The sequence below is a fragment of the Macaca fascicularis genome, chromosome 2, assembly GCF_037993035.2.
Source record: "Macaca fascicularis isolate 582-1 chromosome 2, T2T-MFA8v1.1".
NCBI lineage: Eukaryota > Metazoa > Chordata > Mammalia > Primates > Cercopithecidae > Macaca > Macaca fascicularis.
The window spans coordinates 162,041,434-162,055,110 of record NC_088376.1 but is presented as its reverse complement, the minus strand read 5'-3'; the positions used below and the strand labels follow the sequence as shown (position 1 = coordinate 162,055,110).

Sequence of the window (13,677 nt, the reverse complement as noted above, 5' to 3'; positions counted from 1 at the left end):
AGGAGTTCAAGGCTGCAGTGAGCTGTCTTGAAAAAAAAAAAAGTAATTTTGTGTTTAACATTTAGACAACATAACAGACTGCTATAAGTGGCCTCATAGAATGAGTTGGGAAGTGTTTCCTACTCTTCTGTTTTTTGGAGAGTTTGTGAAAAATTGGTACTAATTCTTCCTCAAATGTTCCTTAGAACTCAACAGTGAAGCCCTCTGGGCCTGGGCTACTCTTTGTGAGAGGTTTTTCCAATTACAAATTCATTTCATTACTTGTTATGTCTATTCATATCTTCTAAAGTCAGTTTTGATAGTTTGTGTTTTTCTGGGAATTTATACATTTTGTACAGGTTATCTAATTTATTGGAATATTGTTATTCATAATACTCCATTACAATCTTTTTAATTCTCTGAGATAGGTCCCTCTTTTCACCTTTTTTTTGTTTTGTTTTGTTTTTTTTAGACAGAGTCTAGCTCTGTCACCAGGCTGGAGTGCGATGGTGAGATCTTGGCTCACTGCAACCTCCTCCTCCCAGGTTCAAGCGATTCTTCAGCCTCGGCCTCCCGAGTAGCTGGGACTTCAGGCACACGCCACCATGCCCAGCTAAATTTTGTATTGTTTTATACAAAAATTAGATGGGGTTTCATTATGTTGGCTAGGATGGTCTTGATCTCTTGACCTTGTGATCTGCCCGCCTCGGCTTCCCAAAGTGCTGGGATTACAGGTGTGAGTCACTATGCCCGGCCTTTACTCTTGATTATAATAATGTTAGTTTCTCTTCTTGTCTTGGTCAACCTAGCTAAAGTTTTGTCAATCGTTTTGACCTTTTCAAAGAACCAACCTTTTTTTCAGCTTTATTGAGTTACAAGAGACAAAAACTGATTATATTTAAGGTATGCAACTCAATATTTTATATAAATTAACATCCATCACTTCACATAATTGTCATTTTCTTCCTTTTCCCCTTCCCTGCTTCACCCTCACAACCACCATTCTACTTTCTCTAAGTGTATTTTCACTTTTGCATATGTGAGATCATGCAATATTTGTCTTTCTGTGTCTGAATTGTTTCACTTAGCATAATATCCTCCGGGTGCATTCAAGTTGTCATAAATGTCAAGATTTACTTTTTTATAAAAGCTGAATAATATTTCAGTGTATTAGTGTGTGTGTGTGTATCATATTTTCTTGATCTATTTATCTTTTGATGGACAGCTTTTAGGTTGTGTTCATATCTTGGCTATGTGAATAATATTGCAGTGAACACGGGAATATAGATATGTCTTTAAGATACTGATTTCCTTTGGATATATACCCAGAAATGAGATTGCTGGATCTGTGGGAGTTCTATTTTTAATTTTTGAGGAATCTTCATACCATTTTCTGTAATGGCTGTACCAATTTACATTCCCATCAGCAATGCACAAGGGTTCCCTTTTCTCCATATTCTTGCCAACATTCGTTATCTTTTGTCTTTGATAATAGCCATTCAAACAGGTGAGATGATTTCTTGTGGTTTTGATTTGCATTTCCTTAATAATTAGTAATGTTAAACACTTTTTCATACATTTGTTGACCCTCTGTATGCCAGCTTTGAGATATGTCTATTCAACCCTTTTACCCATTTTTTAATTGGGCTGTTCGGTTTATTGCTATTGAGTGGTTTGAATTTCTTATATAATTTAGATATTAACCCCTTATCAGACATAAGGTTTAAACATTTTTTCCCATTCTGTAGGTTATTTTGTCACTCTATTGCTTGTTTTCTTTGCTCTGCAGATGCTTTTTAGTTTGATTCAATCCCACTTAACTTTGTAATATATTTCGAAATCAGAAAGTGGGATGCCTCCAGCATTGTTATTCTTGTTCAATATTGCTTTGGCTATTTGGGGTCTTTTGTGGTTCCACGTGAATTTTAGGATTTTTTTTTTTCTATTTCTGTAAAGTATTTCATTGGTATTTTCATAGAGATTTCATTGAATCTATGGATCACTTTGGATAGCATGGGGATTTTTAACAATATCAATTCTTTTTTTTTTTTTTTTAAAAAGACAGTCTTGCTCTATCACCCAGGCTGGAGTGCAGTGGCACGATCTTGGCTCACCACAACCTCCATCTGCTGGGTTCAAGCAATTCTCCTGCCTCAGCCTCCCACGTAGCTAAGATTACAGACACCCACCACTATGCCTGGCTAATTTTTTTTGTATTTTTAGTAGAGGTGGGATTTCACCATGTTGGTCAGGCTGGTCTCCAACTTTTTACCTCAGGTAATCCACCCGCCTCGGCCTTCCAAAGTGCTGGGATTACAGGCATGAGCCACCACACCCAGCAATAGTAATTCTCCCAGTCCATAAAAACAGATATCTTCCTTTTATTTGTGTTCAAAGAACCAACTTTTTGATTATTTGTTTTTCTATATATTTTTTCTTTTATACTTCATTAATTTCTGCTATAATCTTTATTTCCTTTTTTCTGTTTGCCTTCAGTTTAGTTTGTTTTTTATTTTTCTATGTTTTAATGTGGATGGTGAGGATGTTAATTTAAGTTTTTTTCTTTTCTTTTCTTTTTTTCTTTTTTTGAGATGGGTCTCATTCTGTCATGCAGGCAGGAGTGCAGTGGTGTGATCATGGATCATGGCTTACTGCAGTCTCAACCGCCCTGGCTCAAGTGATCCTCCCACCTCAGCCTTTCAAGTAGCTGGGACTACAGGCCTGTGTTACTATGCCCAGATTATTGATTGATTGATTGATTGAGACAGGGTCTCCCTATGTTACCCAGTCTGGTCTTGATACCCCGGACTCAAGCAATCTTTCCACCTCAGCCTCCCAAAGTGTTGGGATTACAGGTGCAACACACTGTGCTCAGCCTTTTTTTTTTTTTTTTTTTTTTTAACATACTTACTTATAGCTATAAATTTTCCTCTCAGCATTTCTTAAGCTGCATACTGGAGTTTTTAGTATGTTGTATCTTCATTTCATTCTTCACAAAGTATTTTTGGTTTCTTTCATTTGTTATTAAGTCAGATATTAGTATAGCCACTGAAGATTTCTTATGGCTGCTATTTCCATTTTATGTCTCTTTTTACGATTTGCTTTAAACTTTTGTGTATCTTTGATCTAAAGCATGTCTCCTGTAGAAAGCATATAGTTGGATACTATTTGTTTGTTTTGTGCAGTCATACTATATCTTCCTTTTGATTGGAATGTTTAATCAATTCACATTTAATGTTATTGTTGGTAATGTTAGATTGATGTCTTTAAATTTAGTTTTTATTTTCAATATGTTCATGCCTTTTTTCCCTGCACTCCTCCTTTACTGATTTTTTAAACATTAAATGAATATTTATTTATTTATTTACTTTAAGTTCTGGGATACATAGGCAGAACGTGCAGGTTTGTTACATAGGTATACATGTGCCATGGTAGTTTGCTGCACCCATCAACCCATCATCTAGGTTTTAAGTCCCACATACATTAGGTATTTGTCCTAATGCTCTCCCTCTTCTTGTCCCCCATCCCCCGACAGACCCCGGTGTGTGATGTTTCCCTTTCTGTGTCCATGTGTTCTCATTGTTCAATTCCCACTTATGAGTGAGAACATGCAGTGTTTGGTTTTCTGTTCCTGTGTTAATTTGCTGAGAATGATGGTTTCCAGCTTCATCCATGTCCCTGCAAAGGACATGAACTCATCCTTTTTTATGGTTGCACAGGATTCCAAAGTGTATATGTGCCACATTTTCTTTATCCAGTCTATCACTGATGGGCATTTGGGTTGTTTCCAAGTCTTTGCTATTGTGAATAGTGCTGCAATAAACATATGCATCCATGTGTCTTTATAGTAGAATGATTTGTAATCCTTTAGGTATATACCCAGTAATGGGATGGCTGGGTCAAATGGTATTTCTTGTTCTAGATCCTTGAGGAACCACCACACTGTCTTCCACATTGATTGAATTAATTTACACTGCCACTAACAGTGTAAAAGCATTTCTATTTCTCCACAGACTCACCAGTATATGTTCTTTCCTGACTTTTTAATAGCCATTCTAACTGGTGTGAGATGGTATCTCATTGTGGTTTTGATTTGCATTTCTCTAATGAGCAGTGATGATGAATATTTTTTCATATGTTTCTTGCCCGCATAAATGTCTTTTGAGAAGTGTCTGTTCATATGCTTCTCCCACTTTTTGATTTTTTTTTTCTTGTAAATTTGTTTAAGTTCCTTGTAGATTCTGGATATTAGACCTTTGTCAGATGGATAGCTTGTAAAAATTTTCTCCCATTCTGTAAGTTGCTTGTTCACTCTGATGATAGTTTCTTTCACTGTGCAGAAGCTCATAAGTTTGATTAGATCCCATATGTCAATTTTGGCTTTTGTTGCCATTGCTTTTAATGTTTTAGTCATGAAGTCTTTGCTCATGCCTATGTCCTGAATGGTATTACCTAGGTTTTCTTCTAGGGTTTTTATGGTTTTAGGTCTAACATTTAAGTCTCTAATCCATCCTGAATTAATTTTCGTATTAGGAGTATGGAAAGGATCCAGTTTCAGCTTTCTACTTATGGCTAGCCAATTTTCCCAGCACCATTTATTAAATAGGGAATCCTTTCCCCATTGCTTGTTTTTGTCAGCTTTGTCAAAGATCAGATGACTGTAGATGTGTGGTATTATTTCTGAGGACTCTGTTCTGTTCCATTGGTCTATATCTCTGTTTTGGTACCAGTACCATGCTGTTTTGGTTACTGTAGCCTTGTAGTATAGTTTGAAGTCAGGTAGCGTGATGCCTCCAGCTTTGTTCTGTTGACTTAGGATGGTCTTGGCAATGCAGGCTCTTTTTTGGTTCCATATGAACTTTAAAGCAGTTTTTTCCAATTCTGTGAAGAAAGTCATTGGTAGCTTGATGGGGATGGCATTGAATCTCTAAATTACCTTGGGCAGTATGGCCATTTTCACGATATTGATTCTTCCTATCCATGAGCATGGTATGTTCTTCCATTTGTTTGTGTCCTCTTTGATTTCACTGAGCAGTGGTTTGTAGTTCTCCCTGAAGAGGTCCTTTACATCCCTTGTAAGTTGGATTCCTAGGTATTTGATTCTCTTTGAAGCAATTGTGAATGGAAGTTCATTCCTGATTTGGCTCTCTGTTTGTCTGTTACTGGTGTATAAGAATGCTTGTGATTTTTGCACATTAATTTTGTATCCTGAGACTTGTGCTGAAGTTGCTTATCAGCTTAAGGAGATTTGGGGCTGAGACAATGGGGTTTTCTAAATATACAATCATGTCATCTGTAAACAGGGACAATTTGACTCTTCTTTTCGTAACTGAATACACTTGATTTCTTTTTCTTGCCTGATTGCCCTAGCCAGAACTTCCAACATTATGTTGAATAAGCGTGGTGAGAGAGGGCATCCCTGTCTTGTGCCAGTTTTCAAAGGGAATGCTTCCAACTTTTGCCCATTCAGTATGATATTGAGTGTGCGTTTGTCATAAGTAGCTTTTATTATTTTTACATATGTTCTATCAATACCTAGTTTATTGAGAGTTATTAGCATGAAGGGCTGTTGAATTTTGTCAAAGGCCTTTTCTGCATCTATTGAGATAATCATGTAGTTTTTGTCACTGGTTCTTTTTATGTGATGGATTATGTTTATTGACTTGTGTATGTTGAGCCAGCCTTGCATCCCAGGGATGAAGCTGACTTGATCATGTTTGGTAAGCTTTTTGATGTGCTGCTGGATTTCCTCTGCCAGTATTTTATTGAGGATTTTGTATCGTAGTTCATCAGGGATATTGGCCTGAAATTTTCTTTTTTTGTTGTGTCTCTGCCAGGTTTTGGTATCAGGATGATGCCGGCCTCAGGAAATGAGTTAGGGAGGAGTCCCTCTTTTTCTATTATTTGAAATAGTTTCAGAAGGAATGGTTCCAGCTCCTCTTTGTACCTCTGGTAGAATTTGTCTGTGAATCCATCCATTCTTGGACTTTTTTTGGTGGGTAGGCTATTAATTACTGCCTCAATTTCAGAGCTTGTTCTTGGTTTCATTCCAGGATTCAACTTCTTCCTGTTTTAGTCTTGGGAGGTTGTATGTGTCCAGGAATTTATCCATTTCTTCTAGATTTTCTAGTTTACTTGTGTAGAGGTGCTTATATTATTCTCTGATGGTAGTTTGTATTTCTGTAGAATCAGTGGTGATATCCCCTTTATCATTTCTTATTGTGTCTATTTGATTCTTCTCTCTTTTCTTCTTCATTAGTCTAGCCAGCAATCTATTTTGTTAATCTTTTCATAAAACCAGCTCCTGGATTCACTGATTTTTTGAAGGGTTTTTCATGTCTCTGTCTTCTTCAGTTCCACTCTGATCTTAGTTATTTCTTGTCTTCTGCTGGCTTTTGAATTTGTTTGCTCTTTCTTCTCTAGTTTTTTTCATTGTGATGTTAGTGTGTTGATTTTTTATCTTTCTCACTTTCTGATGTGGGTATTTAGTGCTATAAATTCTGCTCTTAACATTGCTTTAGCTGTGTCCCAGAGAATCTGGGTTTGTTATATCTCTCTTTGTTCTCATTGGTTTCAAAGAACTTTTTTATTTCTGCCTTAATTTTATTATTTACCCAGTAGTCATTCAGGAGCAGGTTATTCAATTTCCATTAGTTGTGCAGTTTTGAGTGAATTTCTTAATCCTGAGTTCTGATTTGATTGCACTGTGGTCTGAGATACTGTTTGCTACGATTTCCATTCATTTGCATTTGCTGAGGAGTGTTTTGCTTCCAATTATGTGGTCAATTTTAGAATAAGTGTTACGTGGCACTGAGAAGAATGTATATTTTGTTGATTTGTGGTGGAGAGTTCTGCAGTTGTCTATTAGGTCCTCTTGGTCCAGGGCCGAGTTCAAGTCCTGAATATCCTTGTTAATTTTCTGTCTTGTTGATCTGTCTAATATTGATAGTGGGGTGTTAAATTCTCCCACTATTACTGTATGGGAGTCCAAGTCTCTTTGTAGGTCTCTAAGAACTTGTCTTATGAATCTGGGTGGGATATTGACTCATATCCCAGTGTGTGGCTACTCCTGTTGGGTGCATATATGTTTAGCATAATTAGCTCTTCTTGTTGCATTGATCCCTTTACCATTATGTAATGCCCTTCTTTCTCTTTTTTGATCTTTGTTGGTTTAAAGTCTGTTTTATCAGAGACTAGGATTGCAACCCCTACTGTTTTTTTGCTTTCCATTTGCTTGGTAAATATTCCTCCATCCCTTTATTTTGAGCCTAGTGTGTCTACATGTGAGATGGGTCTCCTGAATGCAGCACACTCATGGGTCTTGATTCTTTATCCAATTTGCCAGTCTTGTCTTTAATTGGGGACTTTAGCCCATTACCAATATGGTTATGTGTGAATTTGATTCTATCATTATGATGCTAGCTGGTTATTTTGCACATTAGTTGATGCAGTTTCTTCATTGCAGTGTCATTGGTTTTTATATGTTGGTATGTTTTTGCAGTGACTGATACTGTTTGTTTTGTTTTTTTTCCCCCCATATTTAGTGCTTCCTTCAGGAGCTCTTGTAAGGCAGGCTGGGTGGTGACAATATCCCTCAACATTTGCTTGTCTGGAAAGCATTTTATTTCTCTGCTTACTAAACTTAGTTTGGCTGGATATGAAATTCTCGTTTGAAAATTCTTTTCTTTAAGAATGTTGAATATTGGCCCCCTCCTGGTTTCAAGGGATTTTCATGCCTCAGCCTCCCAGGTAGGTGGGATTACAGGCACTTGCTACCGTACCTGGCTAATTTTTGTGTTTTTAGTAGAGACAGGGTTTCACCATGTTGGCCAGACTGGTCTCCTGGCCTCAGGTGATCCACCCACCTTGGCCTCCCAAATTGCTGGGATTACAAACATTAGCCATTGTGCTTGACTCTTCTTCTCCTTTTTTTTTTTTTTTTGTCCAATTTTTCATTATACATGTTGTATCTCTATGTTCTGCAAACTCAATCATATATTGTTTAAATTAAATTATAATGAAATCTTATATAATTGTATGTCTTTTAAGGATGTTGACAAAAATGTATATCCTGTATATATTCATAGAATCTGTTACATTGATATTTTTGCTTATCATTTTTGGTTTTCCTCATTTGTTGCTGTAGATTCAAATCACCAACTGTGGTATCTTTTCCTTGTTCCAGTATTGCTTTGCTCTCACCCACCTCCTTTGTGTTGTTACTGGCAAATATATATACAGATCTCACAATACAATTACATACATATTATCTTATATAATTGATTTTTGAATCAGTTAAAAGGTGCTTGGAGAATAAATATGCAATTATGCCATTGTAATTGTCTACCTAGTTACCTTTACTGGTACTCTGTTCTTTGTGTAGATTTGAATTACTTGCTGGAGTCACTTTCTTTCACGCTGAAGGACTTTCCTTAGTATTTTTTGTAAGATAGCTCTGTTATCAACAAATTCTCTCAGTTTTTGTTTATCTGGAAATGTCTTTATTTCATCTTTATTTTTGAAAGACAGTTTTGCTCAACATAAGACTCTTAATTAGCAGATTTTTTTTCTTCTACTGTTTTGAATATGTCATTTCACATTCCGTTGCCATTCAGCCTCCATTGTTTCTGAAAGTTAGCTGTTAATCTTAATAGGGGTCCTTTGTACACAGTTTTCAAGGTGTCTTTTTTTCTTTTAAGCATGTTTACTGGGATGTGTCTGAGTAGAGATTTCTTTATCCTGCTTGAAGTTTATTGAACTTCTTAAACCATAGATAATATTTTTCATCAAATTTAGGAAAGTTTTCAACCATTATTTTAAGAAATATTTGTATTCCTTTCTTTCCTTTTCTTCTGTTATTTCCATTATGTATATTCTTGTGATTAATGGTATTTGACATTTCTTTGAGATTGTTCATACTCCCTTCATTCTTTTTTTCTGTTTTTTTTTTTCTGTGCTGTTTCAATAATCTTCTTCTTCCAGCATCAGTCTCTTATACCCTCAAAATTGCTCTATTAAATGAAGTCACATAAATATTTTTGAAACATTGCTTTACACTCATCACTCCCTAACTTGAAAACTTCTTATAACTCTCTATTTTCTATATTGAAAATAAGTTTAGAGATTGCCATTGATTAGCTATTTTGTACCTCATTAACATTATTTCCTCTATTCCCCTTCATGAATCTTTTAATCTAGTCAAATTGGCCTGTCAGTAAAACCAGTTTTAATCTCAACCTCTACAGTACTTCATGCTTATCATTCGTTTCATTATAGTACTTCATAATGTCATTTTAACTTATTTTTTAATATAGTGAATTTTAAGCCTCTGGAATTTAGTTTTTTAATACCCTAACACTTGGTACACTACTCTGAATGTCAGGAATAGTAAGGAATGTAATTGTTGATAATGTTGTTATATACAACATGACAAGTAATCATGTTTCAATTACTGACAGTCAATAAATATAATTGAAGCACAAAAATTCTCTCCCAAGAATAAATTGTTAGAGTTGGAAATTGAAGGAAAATGTTAACGAGAAAATTATGTAATTATTCTTTCCCACTGAAATCAATTGATGACTCTGATGTATATTGATTAAAAATGCTTTAATATGTACAAACAACTGCAAATATACTGTTTTGTTCAATTAATGATTTGACAATTTAGTGAAGTGCTGGATGGAAAAGACATATAAACTAAGGGGAGTGGAACTCTCCCCTGGCTGTGTCACTTTTTTTATTTCTCTCTATTCCCACATCATTACCAAAGCCAGTAATCTCCAACCATCTAGTTCTCAATCTTAAGACTATTGTTCAGGGCCGGGCTTGGTGGCTCACGCCTGTAATCCCAGCACTTTGGGAGGCTGAGAACGAGTGGATCACTAGGTCAGGAGATCGAGACCATCCTGGCTAACACAGTGAAACCCTGTCTCTACTAAAAATACAAAAAATTAGCCAGGTATAGTGGCACATGCCTGTAGTTCCAGCTACTCAGGAGGCTGAAGCAGGATAATCACTTGAACCCAGGAGGTGGAGGTTGCAGGGAGCCAAGATCACACCACTGCACTCCAGCCTGGGCGACAGAGTGAGACTCCATCTCAAAAAAAAAAAAAAAAAAAAAAAAAAAAAAGACTATTGTTCAGACAAGTTCCTGAGCAAAAGTTTTCTCTTTGTAAGGCATCATGATATACATATAATGTCAGTAATTCTATTTTACATATGGCACAGATATGTATATTTTAGTACAGTGTGAATGATTATGGTCAATTTTATATTATTTGTTTCTTGTTTAGTAAATATAGGGTAAAATAAAGAAAAGGCAATTTCAGAAAGCATGCCAAGCAGCAGATATTGATTTGTTGTTTAATTCCTTGCCCTTAAACACGTTGAATAAAACTATCTTGATATCCTATTTGGATTTGCTTATGTCATTGTGAAGCTAATCTGAAAATTTAAAGCTATATGCATGTAAACGTCTATGTAATAGATACATGACTATAAACAACTGTGGTAATACAAGAATAAATAAGGGTACTTACTGAAAATGAAAAAGAAACAAACATTGCATTTCAGAACACATGCCAATTTAACCAAAATGAGACATAGAAGTAAACTGAAAGCATAACTAGAAAGATAAGCATGTTATGTGCAGAAGTAGCTTCACTTCTATTTCCTCCTCTTTTTGATCCTTTATTCAAAATCTTATGGAGTCTAAACAGAATAACCCATCTCCTATAAGAAATTATCATTTTTGTTTTATGCAAAATGAATACATCATTAAAATGATTTTTAAAAATCAAGAAATGTAGTATTTGTGTTCATTGTCTAATGGAAGTTTTTAAAAAAATGTATTTGATAGAAATAGAATAATTTTGATAGTTCATTATATGCTTTAAATAGCAAGTATTTCTCTGTATGAAAGGAGTTTGCATGTATTATAGATAAAATATTGATCCTAGTGTGGATTGTTATTGTTGTCCTAGTCTGTTTTGTGGTGCTGTAACAGAATACCACACGCTACACAATTTATAAACAATAGAGGTTTATTTGGCTTATGATTTTGGAGGCTGGAAAGTCCAAGATTGAGGGGCAACATCTGATGAGGGACTTCTTACTGTGTTGTAACATGGTGGAAGGTATCACATGTTGAGAGATGTGCAACAGAGGGAAGGGGCCTGAGCTAATCCTTTCATTAGAAACCCACTCCCATGATAACCAACCCATTCTCACAATACTAATTCAAACATGAGGGCAAAGCCCCCATATCCTAATCACCTCTTAAAAATCTCATTCTCAATACTATTGCACTGGGGATTAAGTTTCCAACACATGAATTTTGGGGGAACATTCAAACCATAGCAATAGTAATAAATTTCATTATGTAGATAAGTATGTATGTGTGATCTTCAATTCTAAACTTACTTTGTCTTCAAACTTAAATAATTAAAATAACTCCACATGAAATTAGATCTATGTGTGAAGAATGTAAAGCAATAAAAGTTATATAATTTTACAGGTAATTTGATGAATTATATAGCAGACAAGTATTGCAACTCTAAAGATTGTTTACAAATTCAACAAAAATATGAGGATTCATAGACATAAGTTTATCCTGTTATGACAAACACATAATTACATTATTATTCCTTTATCTTTAAATTCCTTTAGTCAAATTTTTTAATTCTTACAGATGAATAGAATTTAAATTAGATTTAATTAAATCTTTTTTTTCTTTAGGAAAAAGTCAAAGAGAAGGAAGAAAATCTGAATCTTGTAAACCAATTCTTAAAGTAGAATACAAGACCTGCAAAAACAGGTATGCATTTTTACTTTAGGGAAAGAGGAATATGAAGCAGAGACAAAAAAGGCAAATGATCTTTAATGTTAATATATTGTTTAAAGTTTTACATAATTGTAAATACAACTGAATCCTCCATATTAACATAACTGATTTTTTATTGTCTCAGACATATCTCTGATAATGATTATTATGAATATTGCAAATATCAAGTGTTAATTATTTCAGGATTCTTAATGAGCATTTAGATAAGTATTATACACAATAATTTTAACAGTAAAGGACTTCTGACCATGCATACTACAAGTAGCAGGATTTATTAAGCAGAAGCAATGTGTCCATTGATATTGCATGTGAAAGACTTAAATACATAACCAAGTCTCTGTACTTTAAGATCTTACATTCTGAAGTCAGAAGATTACAGTTTGTTGGAAAGATAAAGTTATGTACATTAATGTAATAAAAAGTACTAAATTTTAAGATGTTGAAAAATAAAAAAAAATTAGTATAATATTATTTTGTTTTTAAAGTAGCCATATCCAGCTGAGTGCCCTGCCTCACGCCTGTAATCCCAGCACTTTGGGAGGCTAAGGTGGGTGGATCACCTGAGGTTAGGAAATCGAGACCAGCTAGGGGAGCATGGCAAAAACCTGTCTCTACTGAAAACACACAAAAAAATTAGCTGGGCATGGTGGCACGTGCCTGTAATCCCAGCTACTTGAGAGGCTGAGGCACAAGAATCCCTTGAACCCAAGAGATGGAAGTTGCAGTGAGCCGAGATGGTGCCGCTACACTTCAGCCTAGACAACAGAGCGAGACTCTGTCTCAAAAAAAAAAAAAAAAAAGTAGCCATGTCCTATATATCAACAAGTTCCTTTTACCTGGCAATAATAATTAGTGGCAATATGCTCATTCAGAATTACCATAATAAATCTTGCCTAAACATTAAATTTATTTTAATTCAAATTAAATAATCCTACTTTATATTAATAATATGCTCATTTTATAATGTTTTCTTGGTATCATAGGTATACTGAATGTTTGTTTATAACTGCTCTTCTAAAATTTTAATAGTACAAAATTATGGTCATTTTAAACCAGTTATTTTATCTATATATAAATATCTCTTTAGCCTACTATGCATTAACTGATAAAAATGACCACTGTTTTATACCATTATAAGTATTAGAATGTTTCAAATTTAATCATTATTAATGGAAATATGAAATATATGACATATATTTTGCCTCTTAAAATATTACTTATAGTTTAAGCTTTGCTTGAGTCTTCAGGTTCAAAATTATTTACAATATTTGTTATATGGTATTGCACTTCAAGGATTATTAAGGTGCAGGACACTATATTAACTATTCCTAGCAGCTTGTAGTATTATTTTGTGGGGGTTTTTTCACATATATATATAAATATATGTATATTTATATATAGTTTATTATACTTTAAGTTTTGGAATACATGTGCAGAACGTGCAGGTTTGTTACATAGTTATACACATGCCATGGTGGTTTGTTGCACCCATCAACCCATCATCTACATTAGGCATTTCTCCTAATGCTATCCCTCCCCTAGCCCCCCAACCCCCAACAGGCCCTGGTGTGATGTTCCCCTCCCTATGTCCATGTGTTCTTGTTGTTCGACTCCCAATTATGAGTGAGAATATGCAGTGTTTGGTTTTCTGTTCCTGTGTTACTTTGCTGAGAATGATGGTTTCCAGCTTCATCCATGTTCCTGCAAAGGACATGAACTTATCTTTTTTAATGTCTGCATAGTATTCCATGGTATATATGTGCTACATTTTCGTTATCCAGTCTATCATTGATGGACATTTGGGTTGTTTCCAAGTCTTTGCAATTGTGAATAGTGCTGCAATAAACATACAT

General features: G+C 34.8%; 1 protein-coding gene across 6 annotated transcripts in view; it reads left to right on the top strand.

The window, feature by feature from the left end:
• STXBP5L (syntaxin binding protein 5L) overlaps positions 1-13,677 on the top strand; it is a 478,212-nt gene that overhangs the window by 253,177 nt on the left and 211,358 nt on the right. For all 6 annotated transcript variants that reach the window (XM_005548039.4, XM_005548040.4, XM_074033375.1 and 3 more), the window contains one exon: positions 11,719-11,797. In XM_005548039.4, the coding sequence (XP_005548096.1) occupies positions 11,719-11,797 (79 nt within the window). The remainder of the gene's footprint in view (positions 1-11,718; positions 11,798-13,677) is intronic.